This window comes from Podarcis gaigeae, assembly GCF_964106915.1.
Source record: "Podarcis gaigeae genome assembly, chromosome: 10".
In the NCBI taxonomy this organism is placed as follows: Eukaryota; Metazoa; Chordata; class Lepidosauria; order Squamata; family Lacertidae; genus Podarcis; species Podarcis gaigeae.
Genome location: NC_139686.1, coordinates 52176912 through 52199009, shown reverse-complemented (window position 1 = coordinate 52199009; position 22098 = coordinate 52176912). Strand labels below are relative to the sequence as shown.

Here is a 22098-nt window from a genome sequence, read left to right as displayed (position 1 = left end):
CCGCAACAGTTTTTTAGAGTTACCAATAGTGCCCCCCTGGGGTCCAAAAATGTTGGGGGTCCCTGCCATAGCCTCTGCTTACATCCCAAGGATTCCAGATATGATCTCTGTACATTTGCCAGCCATTAGCTCCCATTAAAAAAATACCTACTAGCTATTCTGGGCCATTGGTTAGCAATCTGCTTAACAAAAGAGACAAACAGTCCAGTGGTCAGAACAATACCTAAGTGTTATGTTACGTTACTAAATTTCTCTCTGTGTCTGTCTCCTACTCCACCCTAACATTTTTTATGTATTCTCTTAATATCTGCTACTTCATACTAAGGCTGCAGTTCTAATCATACTTACCTGGGAGTAAGCCCCACAAAATATAATGGGACTTAATTCTGAGGATATGGTTAGGACTGTGCTGATAATAATAATAATAATAATAATAATAATAATAATAATAAGCATGAAGTGTGAGCATGAAGTGTGGGGAATATAAGAATATCTTAGAGGTACGCAGTTGGGGAAAATATATATACAAGCTTAATTTAGTACTAATTTGTATTACACAAGTTCTTTGGATGCTGTTTCGGTAGCCTCTGTTTTCTTGGGTCTTGCCCTGGCTTCAGTAGACACAAATATTCCAATTTTTAAATATTTATGATATCACCAGCCTCTTTAGATTAGCCCAACTAACATCTCCTCCTCTGTCCTGTCATTTCCTGACATCAGTGTACTGTCCTCAGCCCACTGCACATGAACTGACTAGTAAGCAAGATTATACATAGCAAGTGCTGACAAAATCATGAATCCATGCAAAAGACACAGGCCATTCTGAGTGACATCAAGACAGGAGAGCCTGTTGGACTGGCTGGCTGTTTTGACAACATTTGCTAAAGAAGAAAAGAAAGAAAGAAACTTGTATGCCAACAAAAAGGTTGACACAAAAGAAGCAGCTTGAAAATCAGTAATAGCTCATGGCAGACAGCAACTGTAAGAAGAAAGGGAAGGGGGAAAATAGTCAACAGGACACAGGGGTCATTGCTGAGGGCTGGATAAGTCCTGCTAAACACTTAGCAAATGCTTAAATTATTATCCCATGGAGGCAATTCAGAAGCCTACTACACTGGTGTATTCATACTGACTGCAATAGGGGGTATAAACATATATACCCAGAGAATCTAGCTATTGCTGTGAATGACTCAGCAAAAGATTTCAACAGGGAGGCTTGCTAAAATAAATGAAGACATAATATGAGCAGGGACACTGTATATAAAATCCTTCAGATCCATTTGTGAGCATGAAGTGTGGGGAATTAAATACTGTATATGAATCCATGTGTGGGTAAACAACAAAAAGAAACGGCTGGGTGCCTGAATTCAAAACATGGGGCTAGCACACAGAGATCTTCAGCAGCAGGGTATTAAATTCACAAAATAAACAGCTCAGTGAAGCATCAGGAATATAGGCTGTTAAACCTTTTTAGCCAGCTTCAGCTACACACAGCAGCTAACCTCTTTCTACCCTCTCTTGCAACGAGCACACCACACACTGTTAAGTAAGTTTAAAATGCTATACTTACAGATTCAAGGACTCAGTCATGCATTGTTCCATGCAACAGCAAGGATAAAACAAGCAAAATGCTCTTCAATAGAAAATACAGCAAGATAGCTTCAGACATGTGCTCGAAGTTCTGAACTAGCTTAGACACATCTGTCTTTGTTGGCTACATGATGCAGAGAGAGAGAGAGAAAGGAAGGAAGAGGAAAGAAACTTCACTTCCTCTCTGGAGGAGAGAGGGTGTGACTTAACTATCTAGCAATATGGGAAGCTTTTAGCATTATTTAATGATCAGCATACCAGAAAAGGCTCCACATTTCTGTACAGCAGAATGCTGTGGAAGGAACAGAATAGAGACAGGGTTCCAAGAGCATGGGATGGATGGGGGATAATCTAATAGTAATGATGTTATTCTTTCCTTGAGCCACTTATTCTACCAACTTTTGTCATATATGAATGAATATAACAAAGATTAAGGTAAAAAAGGAGAAAAGTACACATTTAGATTCTGCAGTATTCTTAGCAGATCATTTTCAGGTCCACCCCACCATCTAATTATCTGGCTATCAGATATCTGGCCAGCCCACCAATTGGATAAAGGGATTATTTGGCACAGGTGTCATGTTTGAGAGGATTGCTGTAAGTGTATAGGGTACCTAGGGGCTTGAGTACAGCGGCTGTGCTACATACATCAAGAAAGCACACTTCAGGCCCTTCTAGCTTTACCTTGTTTAACATAATGATAAGGGGAAACAATGCATCAGGCGAGAGCAGCAGGAGTAAGTATGAATGCATTTTCTTTTTTACTCAGTTTTGGGCCTGCTTTGAGTTTTCCTGTATGGCTTACAGTAATCAGCCACACAAACTGACAGAAATCAGGATAAAAATGTGGAACCTAAATAACAAATGAAAATTGAACTTAAAAGCCTGGGTGCATAAAATGGGTTTTGCCCCATGCTGAAGAAGCAGAAGAACAGGTTGTGGGTGAGTGGACAGGTGCCTGGGGGAAAAAGCCCTAGTCCTTGTTCACTTGCCTGTTGGTAGGTGAGTCACAAAGGGGCTCTGAAGAGGATGTACCTCATAGTTTAGGGAGGTTTATGTGGGTAGGGGTGCTTTAAATAAGAAGAAAGGATGAGAACCAAAACACATAGGCCTTATATTCAGTTCCTTAGTGCTGGACACAGTAGTAGGGAAAAAGCTCACTTAGTGTGGGTGTCTTCTCTGTTAGAATTCCTGCTCCATTATTGCAGTCATGGGATTGTTGTCTATCACATGACGGTGTATGTTTTGACTCCACAGAGTGGGAAGTGATGGAGACAGGATGTTTGTGTTACTGTGAAGTGGGACTGTTGTCCTTTGTTCTTTTTCTCTTTGCTGTCTGATGCTAGAGAGAGAGGGAGCCATGTTGCTGTGCTCCGTGTGTGTTTATATGTAAATAAACTAGATTAGCCAAAATGCTGAGTTGCTGAGGTCTGTTACGCAAGCTGTGAAGACTGTGGATCCCTAAGTGTGCCGGTGTCTGTTGGCATCGGTCGTTGTGATGTTTGGGCTGAAGAAAGCTTTTGAAGCTCCCGAAAGAACGACCAGGAGGGAGAGAACATGCCAGTCAGGCTGGGCTTTCTTACCTTCTTAATCTATGCATTGTGTTTCACAGGACTGTTTCTCTTGCCTTTTATCTTGTTTGTTGTTAGCTGCTTTGGCACCATTGTGTGGAAAGGTGGCTTATTGTTCTTGATAGCGACAGAGTTGTTGATAATCCTGAACGGGCATCTATCTAGGTGTGCAAGTGCCTAGATGTGATTTCGTTAGCGTCCTTCCTTATCCAGTACAACATACTCTCAAGATAGGCCTGGTTTTGAAAGAGTAACCTGAAGTTTGCCTCCTAGAAATCATCCAAGCATCTTGTATATTATATTTTAACATGTCTCCATGTTCCTGTTGTGCTTAGTATATCATTTTAGCATGATGGAGAATATTAAGAAGTACTTACAGCTCCCTACAGCTTTAAGAACAGATGTTTGAAACATAATTTCTGTGGTGCACCCAGCCTTTGGATTGAATCAAGACAAAGGCTGCAATCCTAGGCATGTTGACCTGTAAGTAGCTCCATTTAACTGAGTGGGATTTGTCTCTCAGAAAATGTGCAGAGGATTGCACTGTTACACAGAGCCCATTTTTAAAAAAACTTGAAAAAGTTAGTGATGACTTAGGTCTCATTTATTTCTTTGTCTGTTCGTAACTTGTTGAGTTAATGGAACTTACTTCCTCGTAAGCATACCTAGAATGGCAGACTTAGTCTGGCTCCCACCTATTTGTGTAAAATTAATAATGCTTGTGTTGCGTTAGACATGCCAAAAGAACATAGGTAAAATCATAAAATTGTGCCGTTGGAAGCACTCCAAGGCTCATCTAGTCCAACCCCCTTAGAATAAGGACTAAAAACAAGAATTTACCTTTGATAACTTCAAAATATGCAATTGAAAGTTGCTCTGCATGCAGATCTTTATATATGCACATATACACATGTGTGTGTGTGTGTGTCTGCTTCTGTATATTGCTTATGTTAACCAAAACTACCACCAAGAAATAATGACCTTTTAAACTTTTTGTCAGCTCTCCTGACAGAAAAGAGAGAATAATCCTAGATAAGTAGAAGGTTGGGGTGATTGGCACATAGGGTTGAGTAATTTTCAAATAACCACTGCAGCTGTTCCTTTAAGAATATCCTGATGTGCAGACATTAGCAGGATGTAGTGTTTATCAAAATGGCCTGGCTTCATCTGCTGATGTCTGTACATCAAGCTGCTCTTAAAGTCATAGGAGCAGGCTAGCCCGGTTATCTTTCTGATTATCTAACAACTCTTCAAGTTCAGAATAAAATATGAGACTTCTTTTATATTTGAACCGTAGTTTCAATTTTTCACTGTGACCCCATATCACATTTCTGTTTATGACATTTTAGTATTGGTTTCCCATCCTATGAGCAGCACAGCCTTTGTTTTGCAACTTTCAAAAAAAAATATATCTATGTAGTTTCTCTCATAAAAAAAAGCTATATGCTCGAAGTTAAATATGAAATAGTACGGTACCGGCTAAAGATAGACAGGTAGAGGGAATTTGGCACAAGAGGTTGATTTGATGCATACACGGCAAGATATGAATAGGAGTTGAACACTTAGTAACTCAGGGCTCAGCAAACTTTTTCAGCAGGGGGTGTCCACTGTCCCTCAGAGCTTGTGGGGAGCTGGACTATATTTTGAAGGGAAAAAATGAACAAATTCCTATGCCCCACAAATAACCCAGAGATGTATTTTAAATAAAAGCACACCTTCTACTCATGTCAAAACACCAGGCAGGCCCCACAAATAACCCAGAGATGCATTTTAAATAAAAGGACATATTCTACTCATGTAAAAACACGCTGATTCCCGGACCATCCACGGGCCAGATTTAGAAGGCGATTGGGCCGAATCTGGCCCGAGGGCCTTAGTTTGCCTACCAATGCTCTGGACGAATGCCCACATTCAGAGGTTGGCAGGGGTTGAAATGGGCATTTAGGAAATGTGGACAGGTTGAATAACACTATAAACGAGTGCAGAAAAGTTCAGGCTCCTTCAAATGATTAAAAATATTGACTAATCTGTACAAAATCAAGAGCAAACGAATGGCAAAGGAGAAAGAGGAAAGGATAAAGATGAAGCCAATGGATTTGCCCTTGAGGTGAACTGGGGGGACACAGCAGGAAAATCCCAAACCTTTCCAATCTTCCTGGTCCCTGGATTGAGTGGTTTTGTTAGGGTTTTTTTTACAAGTTTGTTTTTAATGTAGTTTAAAACAAGCGTATTGCATTACTAGTGTTGACCAAACCAAGCCCTACAAGCATCTCATATTACAAAGAAGGGGGGGGGGGAGAGAGACAGGGGTAGCAACGTGAATAAAATATTGGGTGGGAGGGCAAGTAAGCCCCACTTTGCATAATTGATTACATGATGCAGTGCACAGACACCATTTGAGTGACAATGCCCATCAACTTGGGGTTTGTGTGGTCCCCTCAAATATTTTATGAGTGGGCGGGGTATAAAGAATAAATTGTTGTTGTTAGGCAAAGCCCCATGGCCTCTAGGAGTTGGTTCCTATGAGTGGGGGATGTAAAAACTGGGTAATTTGTCTTCCTTGCATCATGTTACGAGCAGAAGGTGAATCTTCATGTCACTTGGACCGTATGGGTGGTTTATAATGCACAGTTCTGAGAACCTGCCTCCCCTTTACGCTTAGGCGTCGCCGCTGATGCATTTGCTTGCTGCCTAGAGCTGCCCATGGCAGCAGAAGCGCTAGCAACATTCCAAAGGCCTAAGGACTACATTTCCCATCAAGCCACGGGGAGCGAGGTGGTGGTGGTGGGAAAAAGAACAACGAAGCATCCGGAAACGGGCAGCGCTTCCGGCGGCTGCGCCTGAGAGGAAAGAAAGGCGCGAGACTACACTTCCCAGCAAGCCACGGGAGACGAGCCGGGCCACGTGACCTTCGCCAGACTTTTAATTCTGCCTGCCTGGCTTGCCGTGAGGCGCAGAAGAGTCCGGCGACGGCCGCCGCCCCCTTTCCGCGGAGGGAGCGAGGCGGAGCGCAGGCGCCCTGCTGCCGCTACCACAGCTATGGAGCCGGAGCTGGGGGCCCCCTCGGGCGCCTCCGCCTCCTTCCCGTGCCCCCCGCCGCCGCCGCCCCGGGAGCAGGAGCGGAAGCTGCAGCAGGAGAAGCTCTCCGGGGTGGTGAAGAGCGTCCACCGGCGGCTGCGCAAGAAGTACCGCGAAGGTAAGGCGGGAGAAGTCCCGCCGCGCCTCTGCCCCTCTTCCCGCGGAGCCAAGGGACCGGGCGGAGGAAGCGGGGGGTCCCACCCGCACGGAGGTCCCTCTGTCGCCCGGGGGAAGCGAGGCCTTGGCTGAGGCCTGGCGGGGAAGCGGAGCCCGGGCCCCACCCCCTTTCCCCGCCTGCCCTGTAGGCCTCTGGCCCCACCGGGCGAGGAGCAAGGCAGGAGGGCGGCTGTGTGGGACTGGGGTCGCGGGCCTGTGAGGGGAGAGGGCGGCCGCCTTGGGGCCTCCTTTCAGTCAAGAAACGGTTGTTGTTCCATCTTCATCGCTGTGCCAAAATGGGATCCGATGGCTCTCTCTCTCTCTCTCTCTCTCTCTCTCTCTCTCTCCCCCTCTCTCTTTCCCCCCAACACGCCCCCCCCCCAAAATAAAGAGCCAGAAAAGTGGCCACAGGGATGATGTTAAGCGGTTGCCCACAAAGGTTTAAGAGGGCGTGACATAAACCCCCAAAACATACACAGTATTCTGTATAATTCAGAGTATTATCGGCCACGAATCCAGAGTTTCAAACCTCTTTATTTCAGCTATCTGCTGGGAAGCACCGTGGTAGAGATGGGTTGGGAGGCCACGAAGTGATGTTTTCTTCTGTGATCATGGTCCCAGGGCTTCGCAGTGTTTCCACAGCCCCCGTTTTGAATGCTGCCATTTTGTTCCAGAATGTTATGAAGCTGTACAGCATAATGGGTGTTGCTTTTACTTGGGGGTATTCCAGCCTTGCTGCTCCAGATTATTTTCCTCATTTCGCCTGGCAAGTCCAGGAAGCTAAAGATGTGAAAGAGTTGCGGAAGGGAGATGGAGAAAATGCTACCATATTCTTTTCCTGGCTTTGTGGGCAGTGAAAAGGATGAGGGCATTTTCTGGACTCTCAGGACTGTTTTCCATTTCTGTTGCTTAAAAACAGGTGTAGACACCCATATTTTAAGGCCTATGAGGTATGAAGTTACTTGGATGCAATTGGAGAGGGACCAATCCGGAAAGTTGACTACTGGGAATTCTGAAGCTATCCATTTCGTTATTCCACTTGTTAAACGGACTCTTGCATATGTCTGTATTTCTTAGGCATCTCACCTTGCAAGGCTTCTCTCAGCCTTCATCCTGTTGATACATTGCATCCTTTAGAAAGACATTCAGTCCGGAATGTATGTTGAGGTTGGCAAATATAGCAACAGCTAGTTTAACTTTTCGTGGACTTGCATGAAATCATGTCAATGGAGTAATTAATCCTAGTAACCAGTCCCCCACCCCTCTTCTTGGCAATATGAAAATTCAAGGCAAGAAACAAATTCAGGCCTCTCCTTCCAGCTCTTGTCATCATTTTGCATGTCACATATCCAATATCTAATATATAAGTTTACTGAGAGAGAATTGAGGCCTAGTGTAAGCTGTTTGCTGAAGTGCACAGAGTGCAATAGAAGTGACATACTCAGGCCCTAGATACTTAAGGTCTTGGGCAGGGGTCGCCAAGGTTTACTGGCCATGGGCCAGATCACTCCCACGAAGATCGCCCGTGGGCCGGACTGGCGCAGCACGATGCTGGAAATCGCATCTGCGCATGCCCAGACACCGAAAATCATGCCTGCGCAGAAGCAATTTTTGGCATTTGCTCATGCGCAGATGCAATTTACGGTATCTGTGTGTGCACAGACACGATTTCTGGCGCCTCTCGGCGAGTCGGTGCACTGATTTAGCACAGCGTGGGGGGGACTCGCCGAGTGGGCAGCTTGGTTCAGGGGTGGCTCATGGGCCGGTAAAATGGTCTTCGTGGGCTGCATCTGGCCCATGGGCCACACATTGCCAACCCCTGGTCTTGGGGCTCTTATCCAAGGGCAACTGAATAAATCTCATCAAAGGGGTCAGCTAAAATAATCTTGCATGTTATCGAATAGGTTTAACAAACTTGCAAAACAAGCTATCTGATAAGGGTATTGGATAACATGCAAGATTGTTTTAGCTCATCCTCTTGATGAGATTTATTCAGCTGCCCTTTGAAAGTCCTTGCAACTCAAAACTTTTGTGTTGTTTCTAGCATACCTTGGGTTATCTTCTTTCATTGTCTTGTATTCTAATTTGTCTGGCATGTTTTGGGTGACGGGATATGTGTAATATGTGTGGGGTTTTTTTGGTTTTGTTTGCATTTTGGTGGAATTTGTAACATAATCTGTAAACCATGGGTAGGCAAACTAAGACCGGGGGGGGGGGGAGATCCGGCCCAATCAACTTTTAAATCTGGCCCGCAGTCTGGGAATCAGCGTGTTTTTATATGAGTAGAATGTGTCCTTTTATTCAAAATGCATTTCTGGGTTATTTGTGGGGCATAGGAATTTGTTCACCCCCAAAATATATATATATAGTCTGCTCCCCCCAAGGTCTGAGGGACAGTGGACCAGCCCCCTGCTGTAAGCAAATAGGAGCCCTTAATATATTTAGTGTGATTAATATATCTTAAGCACAAGTGCAACCTAACTTGTCAGCCAAAATTCATGCATTTGTTATATGCTTTGTACTATAGCTATATTTATAGCATAGCTTTTCTTATCCTAGTAAGACACGTTTTAGTAAGATGTATCTGTACCACATCTGTAGAAAACACATGTATTTGTACTATGAGAAACCCTGCTGATAGAAAAAGGATTATAAGGCAGCCCTGGTCTTGAGATGGCCTTAACCACTCCGCTAGTATCATTTTTTGTTTGTTTGTTTAGATTTATATACCACCCTTCATCAAAAGATTTCGGAGGGGTTCGCAAGATCCCATTGTGTGTGGGATCTAATATAATAATGAAATGGCATCCTGGTGCATTTCGTTGCCTCTTTGGTAGATTCAGTCGTGGAATTTTACTGCTGACCCTTAAATAAAAGTCTTGTTTGAATGTGGTACAGATATCCCAAGTCCTCTTTGCATCTCAAAGAGGTGGAATTGTAAATTTCATACTGAGTAGCTAGTTTGACTAAAATGTTCATAACCATTTTCTGTGATGCAGAACAACTCTGGTAATTAAGCTTTTTGTGTGTCCTCATTTGCAACTGAAGGAAGCAAATGTACCTGTAACTGCACTTTCTTGTAACCATGCAATGTGACTCTTGCCCCTCTGGGGTGTATCTTCCCACTGCCCATCTAAAAATTTAGGCAGGGACCTATCTCATTTGCCATGTATAACACGATGGTACCGTGTATATTGATGCTACACAACAATAATTTTACTTCTATATTATCATCAGCTATTTAAATAAGGTATGAGCCATTTCCTTGATGGCAATTACCTCCTCCCAGAGGTTGCAAGATTATCCTGTGGACTTGGCTTGATTACCTTAATAACTGCTGTGGATGAAGGAAATGCCATTCCTGATATGGTAGTTTCTACATATGTTGTGGCATGTTCTTGTCATCCTTGCTTCTAGATTGTCTATGACCTCTTCTAGCTGAAATCTTGGCACACAAGGAGCAAAGTGGGTGTACAGTAGCATTTCCAGTTAAACCATTTCACTTATTTTGAATGAAATAAATGTCATATTGTGGTATTTCAGGGTTTTCTTGCAGAAGATCAAAGAAAGCAAGTACTTGAAATCAGTCCATCGCTGCTAGTATATCTCTTAAGTATATCCACTCTTCTTTAGAGCTCCAGGATCAGCAGTTGCTAATGGGCTCCCATATGCTTCATGATAGAAAATTGGTGGGAGAACCTATATCTAAGAGATTCCATGGTTGCATATGCTGACGGGGCTCGACTCTGCTAGCCTGAGGCAGAACCAAAAAATGGAAATTTTCAGCCCATAGTTGCTGAAGGTAGGACCTTCTTGTAATGGAAAGATTTAAGGAGTAACACTACAGATCTGCCTTTAATTTACTTGTTTGTGTAATAGGTGCAAAAAAAGCAATAGACAAAGTACATTTACTGTTACCTCCTTGGAGTAAAAATGCACGCATCAGAAGAAAACAAGCACTTTATATATACCGTATTTTTCGCCCTATAGGACGCACCTAGATTTTTGGGGGGGAAATAAAGGGGGAAGCCCTCCACCAGCCTCCAAACCAGGTCAGGAGACAGCAGGATGGCGCGCTGCGCCTCCCCGCTGTCCCCCGAGTTTGCGGGGCTGGCGACGGGGAAGAGCAGGCTTCTCCCCCCCCCCCCCCGCCAGCCTTCTATCTAAGTCGGGGGACAGCGGGATGGCGGCGTTCCGCCTCCCCACTGTCCCCCAAGCTTGTGGGGGCCTGCATTCGCCCCATAGGACGCGCACACATTTCCCATTCATTTTTGGAGGGGGGAAATGCGTCCTATAGGGCGAAAAATACAGTACATAAAACCCATCAGTTGTCTCCCATTTGTTAAGCAAATGGGATGAGTATATAGTTTTCACAGAGGCTTAAGTTTCAATTTTCCATAGAGTCAGCTGTGTCTTGAAGTTAATAAGCTGATGTAGGTTTTCCAAAGAATGTACTGTGAAGAAGCCATTTTAATGGATGTGCTCCTTCTGTCACTTTGAAAGACGGTAGTGAAAGGAAATGTTGGCGATCCAACTTTGAACCCTAATCCTTAGTATATGTGGCATACTTTCTGGCATTACCGCAATTACATTAGTGTTGTGGCAATGTTACATGTTGTGGTCTTTTCCAGGCATACTGTTGGAAAGTTCCCCCCACACTCATAAAAGAATTACCACTGTTGAATCTTGAATGAAGAAACTTTGATTCTTGTAGAAGACTTTCTTTTCTTGAAATGTGCAGTGCTTGTAGCCCTGATTTGTGGATAAGATATAGTTTTCAAACACAGGCATGAATGAGAGCCAATATAGTTCTGCTGGGGTATGCACATTTTAGCATGATTTCGTCACCAACTAGTTTCACTTGCCATGCCAGCACTATTCCTCCCCAGGGGCTCTGTTATGAGGACTTAGGGGGGTGAGAAGGATCTTTGTATCTTAGTTTAGCCATTGGAACTTATATTCTCACAGCTTTGTCCTTTCTCCAAATGTTGACGGTGAAGGGCTCCTCCCAAGATTTCTGCATCAGAATTTTGTGAACTAGGATCTCAGTATTATCTTGTAAGGGGAGATGTTACTAGATGAGGGGGTGGTTGCCCTCTGTAGTCACTCCTAATGATTGGCTTTATGGACTTACTTAATATTCAAGTTACAAGTTCAACACTTAACAAAACTGAGTTCTGCACAAGTCTTTCTCCACAGTTTTGTCTTATTTTATCAGTTCACATCTACATTGAAGTGGATGTGCTTCAGCTGTATAGTATGGTTGTTATGGACTGTTAATATGTGACCCACACCTAAAACATATTCAACCAAATATTGAAGTAAAAATAGTTGAACAGTTTTTCTAGTAGTGAAAATTAGTTGAACTGAAATATTTGGTTTGGAGGTTAAATATGTAATAAGGTGCACAGTTTAATTGGAATGTGAGATGCAAAGCTTTTTAGTTGGAATCTTTTAAGTATCTTTAGATGTGACAATTCAGTGGCATACGGTTTCCTTAAGTTATTTATATTGTAAGGGGGAAAATTGAATGTACCGTATGCAGGTGGGGGGAGGGAAAGGAATATGAGTGTCCAGCCACTACTTTTGAACTGTGCCACTGTTCTCTACCAACATACAGATGTGCTTCAAGTAATATTGTATATTGGTAGAGAACACCTTGCTGTATTTTTATGAAATGTAATCTATACATATTCCAAGAAACAAAAATACATGAATATGGCTCCAAGCTAACTAATGTATTTGCCTGATACCCATTGAACACATGTTTGGGACACCAGATCTGAGCCTATCCTGGTCTCTAGGCTTGCTATGAGGCTTTCCTGTGGTGGGGGTGGGGGGACAGGACTTGACTGGTCAATCTTTCACTTATTCACACAGTATCAGATGCCTCTCCACAGAACTCAAGGGTGTTCTGCATGCACAGAAGTCTTTGACCCTTTGCGTCCTTTCATTATGTTGAAGCTTTTTCCTGACATATTCATTATACTTATGAATAACTTTATAATTCAAAGCAATCTAAGCTACCTGTCAGCTCAGCTCTCCTTTAACCATTATGTTATCCTGATACCCAGTATGTGTACAGTACATTATTTATTAACTATATTAAGGTGGGGGCACAGATATATAAACACGAATCGCTGCACTGATTATGAGAGATATAATCTTACATCACAGAGGTGGGGACAGTGTGGCCTTGCAGTTGGTTACAGCTACTGAGGCATTTGTGTATAACTAGATGCATGTGTATTATTTATTTCTATTATTTACTAAATTTGTATAGCACCCCTTCATCCATAGATCTCAGGGTGATCCACAACATAAAAATACGAGATAAAAACACACAAAATACATAATAAAAACAAGAACAAAAACAAACCAATAGCCAACCCACCCCAGTTCACAGTAATACCATGATGAGATTGCAGCTGCATGCCAATCCCAGGTTGTTTACATGAAGGAAGGTGTGATTTGAAGCATCTAAGTGGTGAATAACAGCTGTTTAAAATAATTATTAGGAAGTTGTATGCAACGTTGCTTCCTAGTCTTAAGTGTTTTGTAAAATATTTTGGAATTCAAATTTTGCTTTTGAAAAAGCGAGAGGGTAAAATCTATTAGCACCCATTTTATTTTGATTTATGGCATGCTGCTAATTTTCAGTTATCTACAAAAGAGCTTTTTGGGTGTGTACAAGGAAGTGCAAGAATCAAGTATGTCATTGCCTTTCATTCCAAGTTCTAACAACAACAACCACCTGGTAGTAGCTTTTTGAGCATTCAGTCTAATTACCTTTTGACCACTTAGCTTACAGAGAATAAAATTTATTTGAGTACAGTGGTATACTTCTGGTTAAGTACTTAATTCGTTCCAGAGGTCCGTTCTTAACCTGAAACTGTTCTTAACCTGAAGCACCTCTTTAGCTAGTGGGGCTTCCCGCTGCCACCATGCTGCTGGAGCACAATTTCTATTCTCATCCTGAAGCAAAGTTCTTAACCCGAGGTACTATTTCTGGGTTAGCGGAGTCTGTAATCTGAAGCATATGTAACCTGAGGTACCACTGTATTTTGGCATTGTCTGGGTCAACTTTTCAAGTAACCTACCCTGGTGTCCCTGAAGGGGACACTGAACAAAATGATACTGTACCTACTGTGAGGAACAGGTTACGGGAATACAAGCAAAAAAAAAATATTGGGTAATAGCTGAGAGTTGGAAAAATATTTAAAATGGGTGCTTTAATACAAGCTGAAAGTCTTCTAGAATCTAATTTTTTTTGTAACATAAAAATAGGCTTTCCCTGCCAATATACTACAGAGTGGTAGCTTTCCATTTGGTGCAACACTGAATTGGTTACTAGTTGTGAACTGAACAGAGAACATCAGTCAGTTGTTTAGAAGAGATTATACAGCTTTCCAGTGTCGGTTACATCAGCATAGTTTAGAAGGTTCAGGAAATGGTGGTTAGAGTAAATTCAATCTTGGATGGTAAACAGTTTGTCTTATTAGTAATCTGATATTGTAGTTTGTCTGCTGAGCCAGAAAAACAAGCAAAATTTTCCATTAGGGTAATGAAGGCCCTTCATGGGACCTGGAAGAGAGGGGAGGGAAAGGAGGAATGACTTTTCTCCCTGGATCTCTTCGCTGCAGCACAATCAGTGCTTGTGTAGCTTCTCCAATATGAGCTTGAAAGGGAAGTAGGATAGCAAAGGATAGGTTACTGTGCAGAGTAAACAAGGGAGAAAACCTGAAGTGTTGTAATCTAGTCATATGAGTAACTTCCTTAACGAAGTCAAACTAAATATGCCAGGTATATATTTTCAACAAACGGCTTCAAAAACATTGTAGGCAAGGCTCTTGAGCTACTTTTGAAAATATCTTTTGCTTTGGTGTGGTAATTGTAATCCAATTTTCTGTTCTGAATAATGAGTAATCCTTTCTGTGGGTACTTGGGAGATGGGGCAATAGAATATCTCTTTTGCTCCATAGGGTTGTTTCCTTTCCAATTTAACAAACTTGATGCAATCCTCAAATAGGTTTGAGGGAAATATTTCATACCTTTTTTTTCTATATGACTGAAGATCCAAACTGTATGTTTATACCCAAACAGAAAATGAAGCTGCTAGTTGGTTTCTGCTATTTCTGTTTATTAAGTTTGCACAATTAGGTTTCTCTCTTTCCCTCATTGCAATGCTTCCACAATAAGCCGGACTCTGGGTTTGATGAACACTCGTCCATTATTCTCACCCGTCTCTTTTTTTGTGTGTGTTTTTAGTGGGGGACTTTGATAAAATCTGGCGTGAACATTGTGAAGATGAAGAAACACTCTGTGAATACGCTGAGGCAATGAAAAATCTGGCAGATAACCATTGGACTAAAACCTGTGAAGGAGAGGGCCGCATTGAATGGTGTTGCAGGTAAGTGGTCTAATGCAAACTATTGAGAAAGTTGTTTTTGTTTTTGGTCATAAGCTTGCAGGATTTCTACAGGAGAACAGATTGCAAAAATACATTTCCACAGAATATATGTTTCTGTATGTAATTGCTTTCAGGGTTCTGTTTTTGTTTTCTTTATATTTGTAAGTCTTTGTATTTAACAAATAGTGAATGGAAAACGTGTTTCTATCAAATGTATACAAATGGAGACCTTCTTTCCCAAGCCCAAGGTTTCATGATGTTTTCTGCTGCCACGCTTTGTTTTCAAACCACATGCTTGGTACTAAATTGATGGATTAAGACTGCCTCACTAGACAGGTGGAGATTAAAAGGGATTTTAGTTGTTCGTTCAAGTTTCTAGAATAGATTTACCCAGTAATACTGGAATGTGAAGACCCACCTGTAGTGTAGAAATGGCAGTTCCTTGGACTTTACCCATGCAGTCAAATGAAAGCACTTAGTTTTCAGATTAACAGTTTTAGTTGCTTGTTCTGGTTGAAATGGGATGCGGGATACAGCTGAAGGGAAGCCCTGTAGAGATATAAACACCAGCTTGGTGTGGAAAACACTTCTAAAAAGACAAAAGATTCAGAAGAAGAAAGAAGGAAAGAAACATTAATTGCTTGTGATCCTGAATAAACTGCATGGTCTTGAACAGATAGCTCGGGATACTATATCACATTAATTAACATTTGGCGCAAACCCATTTGTTTAATTTTATGTGTACAATCACTTCAAATCATTCTACCGAGATAAGGAATAATTATATTCTGTTCTTTGAAATATATAGATAAGAAAGTGCCTTTAGAAAATGATAGTGAAAACTATTTTGAGTTTCCTTTCCCCCTCTTTTTTTCTCCCCAAGTGTGTCACGGGAATATTTTCAAAATGGTGGGAAACGAAAAGCACTGGAAAAAGATGAGAAAAGAGCAGTTCTTGCTACTCAAAGTATTCAAACCATGAGTATTCACCCAGCTTCCAAAATAGAGGATTCTTCTGAAAATTCGAATCACAGTTCTATAATGGATGAGTAAGTGTTATCAGAGGGCAGATGTGGTGGTGGTGGAAGTTCATTTGTGTGTGTTTTGTGAATTTAGCATGCTAGACTAAGTAGGCATTTTAGAGTCCTTTTTATTTTACTGAAGGGGGTCATGTATGTGATCTAATGTTTCTGTTAAAATAAGTGGGACTTTAAAAAGCTTACATTTGGCCTAATCATGCCAAACAACACCAGAGGAAGCCTGAAGTGTATTGTCTAAACAATAGAAACTTAATTTTTTTACCAAAAAACCTGTAAGAGTTGTGCAGTTACTAAACTTATTGTGTGTTATAAGCAAAGGTCAGCAGAAGCAGGAAACCTCTATTTTCCCAAGAGACAATAGGACCTATTTAGCTTTCACTAAATAAATTTATTATTATGTTACTTTTTGGACCCATATGAAGTCTCCTTCCCTCCCAAAAGAAAAAAACCTTTCAGAAATGTGTTCAGAACAAGGACCTGCTTTGCTCTCTCAATAGCTGAATCACATGGAAGTACAGTTTGAAGGGGACTAGGAAGAGGGTTAGGAATTGCCTATGTGGGGAGTTGTGGGCTTATGGAGTAGACAAGGTTTCTTGGCAAATGCCTTGGCTTATTTCCAACCAAGTATGACCAGGACATGTCACCATTCACCAGTTATATAAATGCAGCTATATGTTTCCTGTTTTAAAAGATTCACAGATTTTGTTTCTTTAAAGGTTATTTCACAATTTGAATCCCCTTCTATTTAGATTGCTACATCCTTCAGGAAAGATCAGATTACTTGATGTTGGCAGCTGTTTTAATCCATTTTTGAAGTTTGAAGAATTTTTGACGGTTGGCATTGACATTGTCCCAGCTGTTGAGGTATGAAACATTTGTCAGTACAGATAATCAAGAGAAGATTATTAAATCCTTAACATGCAAAAAATTATTCAGTTGGATACTAGCAGCATGCACTTGGTTTGTATCCAGCTAAGCCACACTCAAAGCAGACCCATTGATTAAAGTCCATTGATTTCAGTTGCTCTAATCGTGACTTTCGTCAGATACAGTCATATATGTTTGGGTTTGTTTAAGCATTCTATCCACAAATCAGTGTGTCATAAAAAGTAAAACTTTTAATGGAACAGTGCAATCCATTAAAGGTAGCAGTTTGGTCATTGGATTTTTCACTAAGAACATGATCTATCCAAAGTTGAGCACTGTTGAACCCCTTGATTACATGCTGTAAAATTCAGGTAAAAATCAGTGGGAGAAATGTCAAAACATATTTTACTTCCTGAATTGTTTTAAAACCAATGTTTTGTATGAAAGACAGCTGCCAGGGTGTTCTTTATTTTTATGTGTATTTATTAATGCAGTGAATAATCACTATGAATTTTGAAATATTCCTTTAAATTCCATAGTTCAGTGTTACATCAAAAGTAGAATTCAATTCCTTTGTGCTTCAGAATCAGGACTGCAGTGGTTAGACTACTTAATTGTGGGGGGGGGGGGAGCGCCTCCGATCATCCAACAGATTTCTTGTTAAAAATAATTAGTAATATTTAGTATTGGTGCAAATGCCTAGAAAAACAGCAGATGGCAAACACCATCTTATGTCATTCCCACTTTCTCTCTTCCATAGAAGGGAATGTCTCTTATAAAATGATACCCTCTATGGAACAAGTACATTGTCTAAGAACAAACTATGCCATTGGCTTATTTTATTTTTAAAAAATGCTTTACACATATGCCTGTTTAATTTATCATTTAATTGACTTCTGTAACGCCCTATACAGGGGGTTGCCCTTGCACGATACAGAAATTGTGATTAGGGCAGAATATTACTGCTAGAGTGCTGTCACTTTTGGCATGTGGTCTCATGAGACTTCTGTCTTGGAGGATGGGCAGTGGCTGCCTATATGTTACTGGGCCCAATTTAAGGTCCTCATGTTGACATAGAATGCCATGAACAACTTGGAAGCAAGGTATCTGAGAGAACACTTCTGCTGATACCAACCTACCTCGGCCTTGATATCAGTGGAGGAGGTTCTGCTTGTTGTATCTTCCCTCTGTTGAGTGTTGCTTAACTGCCAGGTATGCGAGGTAGAGCCTTCTTCGTAATGATAAAACTATCTTTCTCTAGTAGGGCAGACAGTTTACACCTTTGAAACTTTATCACCAGCTACAATACCTTTTTATTCACCCAAGATGATGGTGGAGGTGGCTAACAGCTGTGATCTGTGGGGTTGTTTTTTTATGCCGTCCAACTCAGTGGGCTTTCTGATGTTTGGCTGCTACAGAATTGTTTATTATATCTATTTCAATTTCTTACATTCTGTTTTTGTTTTGGAAAATGCTTTGCCATTCTTTTTCTTGATGGAAAATGCTCTACAAATGTTTAGAATAAAATACTTAAGCTCAAAAGATTTATCTGTTCATGGTGTAGCAATGCTTCAAATGCGTAGTTTTAATGTACCTGGCTTGCACCATCCAAGTATATTGCTGCATCTGTGTTTCTTTTCGCAGAGTGTCTATAAATGTGACTTCTTGAACCTTCAGATTCAGCAACCTCTTCAGCTAGCACAAGATGCCATAGATGCTTTTTTGAAACAGCTAAAAAATCCTATTGATTCCCTGCCTGGAGAATTGTTCCACATTGTGGTCTTCTCCCTCCTCCTATCTTACTTCCCTTCACCTTATCAACGATGGATATGTTGCAAAAAGGCCCACGAACTTCTTGTATTGAACGGATTGCTGCTTATTATCACTCCTGACTCTTCCCATCAGAATCGCCACGCTATGATGATGAAAAGCTGGAAAATTGCTATAGAATCCTTGGGCTTTAAACGTTTCAAGTACTCAAAATTTTCTCATATGCACCTGATGGCATTTAGGAAGATCTCACTTAAAACAACAAGTGACTTGGTGAGTAGGAACTACCCAGGGATGTTGTACATCCCCCAGGATTTCAATAGTATAGAAGAAGAGGAATTTTCTAATAACTCCTGCTACATCCGATCTGATGCAGAAGATGAACAACTGGCATACAGCTTCATGGAGCTTCCAGATGCTCCTTATGACTCTGACTCTGGGGAAAGCCAGACCAGCTCTATTCCTTTTTATGAGCTAGAAGATCCTATATTGCTTCTAAGTTAATGTAACAATTAAAATATGCTATGAAGTTCAAACTCCCTTTACTGTAAAACTAATTTTGCTATACTGACATCTGCTCTGCACATGAAAGCATTTACAATAAGGAAATTCGAAAGGTTTTTGGGAGCCATCACTTTTTTCTACTTACGAATTTTAAAATTTATTCTTGTATTGAAAAGTTGAAGTGCATGTTTTATGCAGAATGGCTCATGTCCATAGCATAAACAGGGTTTACTTTAATATTTGTATCGGTAAAATACTCCGGAAAGGTACAATTTCCCCTCCGCCCTCCAGTGCTGTGAACTGTGATTTTGCAAATATGCTAATGTTTCTTGGTGTGATATTTTTAAATCTCAAGATATGATTTTTGAGGTTCGTGCTAGCATTTCTTAGAGGTTTGGCGCAGAACGTTTATAGTATGCACTGTTAGTGTTTGACTTGAACAAAAAATGGACCTAGAACAAAGTTTGGGTTGAGTCAATCTTTATAGGGTAAAATGAAAATCTCTGCAGATTGGTTTTACATGTCTTTAATGCTGCAATTAGAACATTTCAGGAAGAGATTAGATTCTCTTGCCCCTGATGCTGTTGGAATGATATATAACACACACATATATAATGGTAGATTTAAAATATGGGATTATTATTATTTTTTTGTTAACTTCCAAGGTACAATATCCTTGCCATTTTTTAATTACACTAACATCATTGCCCACACTACAATTTTTCATTGTATTTTGTGTTACAAAGTATTTTGCATTGAAGTAGTTCAGTACAAAGCTGCATAACAGTCCCTTCCAGAAGTCTCTGATGCATGAAATCAGCAAAGTATTGAATTGAGCCTCATTATAATCCTACATATTTTTATTAATGTAATTTGTAAGTTTTTCCCGCAGCTATGAATGAAAACAAATAAAGGCACTCTAGTGTTTTGGAGGGCTAGATGACTAATCTGCATAATAAATCTTTTTTTAAAAATTCTGAAGTTCACAAGCTAAGAAACTGGTTTCTTTGGTGGCAGATAGAAAAATGAAGTATAACTTGTTTTCACAAATCTAATCCTGGGTGGAACTGTTTCCTTTTAAACAAAATCTGTTTTATTAACTGCACCAACCTTTTTTAAACTGCACCAGAATTTTTGGACTCCTATATCTAGCTATATCTAGCTTCCATATCAGATTTAATGTGGGTTCAAGCTGATACAAGTTGAAATATATAAACCAACAGCCAAAAGACCAAATGGTTTCTGTAGTTTCATAAAATGAAAATCAGTAAAATATATTTAAAAATAAATAAAATGGCAGTTTTTATAAATGTTGGCCTGGTGTTAAGCAGTCAGCTGCCATTTCAGGAGTGCCACTACACAGCTTGAAAGGGATTTCTGTGTGTTTAAAAATGTGTACAAGCTTTACACTCCCACCAAAATGTCACACTAATGTTTCACAAAACTGACATCTCAACTTGCTTTTTGAATACTGTTAAGTAGTTTTTATACACAACTTTCATACAGTGTGGTGTTGCTTTGTAAACATTTTTTTTTGTACCTCTTGCATGTAACATTAAAAAACAACCCTATGAATGTTCAGATTTGACTGCAAGTAACCATAGGGAATTTATGTTTAAAAGAAAACCTGATTAATTGTAAGGTTTCTTCTTACCTTCTGAAAAGGACAGTGTGATCCCTCTGAAGGCTTTGTGGCACAGCCTCAGGCCCAGATTTGGCCGGCCACTCACTCACTTAATCCCACAGGCAAAAGTAGGGTGTGGATGGGCTGCATCTGTGACAACAGGGTGATTGCCTGTCATATCCCGCTTGTCATAACTGCTATCTTGTAGAGTGGCAGTTGGCACTCAGAAGCATCACACCCCAGTTAGTTTGATTATCCATTGAACCAAGAATAGTTGCTGCATAGGCAGGTAGAGGTTTCCTACATCTAATGCTGAATGTTCCTTTTCATTTATTTAAAAGCTTCCTAGGGTGTTTTTGTGTGTGTTGGGAGTAGGTAAAGCTGCCATGCTGGTGCTACCTTTTCTCTCATTCCAAATATATACTTCTCAAATGTGCAAGATGTGCAGTTTAATATTAGCAGAAAGTCCCTAGGACTTCCAAAGCATAGGTGCATTTCTGTTATATAGTGCATGTTAATGTTTTCTCATTCATTCAGATCCTGAAATTCAAGTCATGATATATGTAAGTGAAATGGTTTAAAACTTTTAATGGTAGAAGTTGGCCAGTAATATCTGATGGCTTGGTGAAAGTGTTGTGGATCCTTCAGTAGAGGAATCACTTTATTATTTTCCCAATTGCCCTAATGTGAACAAATATTTTGGAGCAATTAACCACCCCAAGTAATATTTGCAGGCACATTTTATTTTAAATGGACTTGTTACTGGAATCTCACTAGAAATACAGAGAAAGCTGTGTAAATCTGGGGAGTTTTAGGGTTACCAATAATAAAGGAATCCAGGTCAACGCAAGGAAGAATGTGTAGCACAAAAAAATTGCATTTGTGTTTTCATTTAAGTTTTTTTGTGAACACATTAAAAGAAGGTACGCAAACAGCTTTTGAGTATTGCTTGGTGTGTGCTATATTGCCCAGTTTGCTCTTCGCTATGTATGAGGACACTACTTAAATGGTTAACTTGTTGCAAAGTATACAGTGTGAGTGCAGCATTTTATCACAAACCATAATAATCTGTATATTTATACCAGATTTTATACATAATCTTCAGAAATGTTTTATAGGTATTCAGAACTGGGAAAAGGGGCCTACTTCATCAATTCAATAATGCCTTGCTCTGGTCCCACCAATTTGTTTATTTTTAAAATACCTGATTTATAAATAATATTTTAAATTTTAAATAATATTTAAACATCAACTGTAGGAAACTTTATAATTTTTAGTTTATAATTAAAATAACATGTATTTTACCCATATCAATCATTACACACTCACTTAAGAGATTAAGGCTTATCCATTTCTAATATATTTTGGTTCATATATAGCAGATAAAAATATTTAGCACTCTATGTGCATTCATTTATTTCCAAAAAAAAGTAGTAGAACATATGAATTCATCACTGACGCTTACCACTGAGTTTGCGTTCCTATTTAC

The 22098-nt window shown here is 40.4% G+C and overlaps 1 protein-coding gene and 1 long non-coding RNA gene across 2 annotated transcripts; one reads left to right on the top strand and one right to left on the bottom strand.

Annotated features, from left to right (window-relative positions):
• Positions 1–5982: 5982 nt before the first annotated feature.
• On the top strand, positions 5983–20566 carry SAMTOR (S-adenosylmethionine sensor upstream of mTORC1). Its single transcript, XM_083699422.1, has 5 exons — positions 5983–6357; positions 14664–14805; positions 15689–15853; positions 16594–16708; positions 18356–20566. The coding sequence occupies exons 1-5, from the start codon at positions 6201–6203 to the stop codon at positions 18983–18985; spliced, it is 1209 nt and encodes a 402-aa protein (XP_083555548.1). The 5' UTR covers positions 5983–6200; the 3' UTR covers positions 18986–20566.
• Positions 16527–20771, bottom strand: LOC310825682. Its single transcript, XR_014555435.1, has 2 exons — positions 20640–20771; positions 16527–16700 (listed from the first exon to the last, which is right to left on the bottom strand). It is a non-coding gene; the product is annotated as an uncharacterized lncRNA (long non-coding RNA).
• Positions 20772–22098: the final 1327 nt, after the last annotated feature.

What these genes read in the sequence shown, in the direction of transcription:
- SAMTOR (XM_083699422.1), top strand. Translation starts at nt 6,201, where the DNA reads ATGGAGCCGGAGCTGGGGGCCCCCTCGGGCGCCTCCGCCTCCTTCCCG. An exon ending in CGCATTGAATGGTGTTGCAG is followed by an intron (nt 14,806 to 15,688) that starts GTAAGTGGTCTA and finishes TTTCTCCCCAAG; the next exon opens with TGTGTCACGGGAATATTTTC. An exon ending in CACAGTTCTATAATGGATGA is followed by an intron (nt 15,854 to 16,593) that starts GTAAGTGTTATC and finishes CCTTCTATTTAG; the next exon opens with ATTGCTACATCCTTCAGGAA.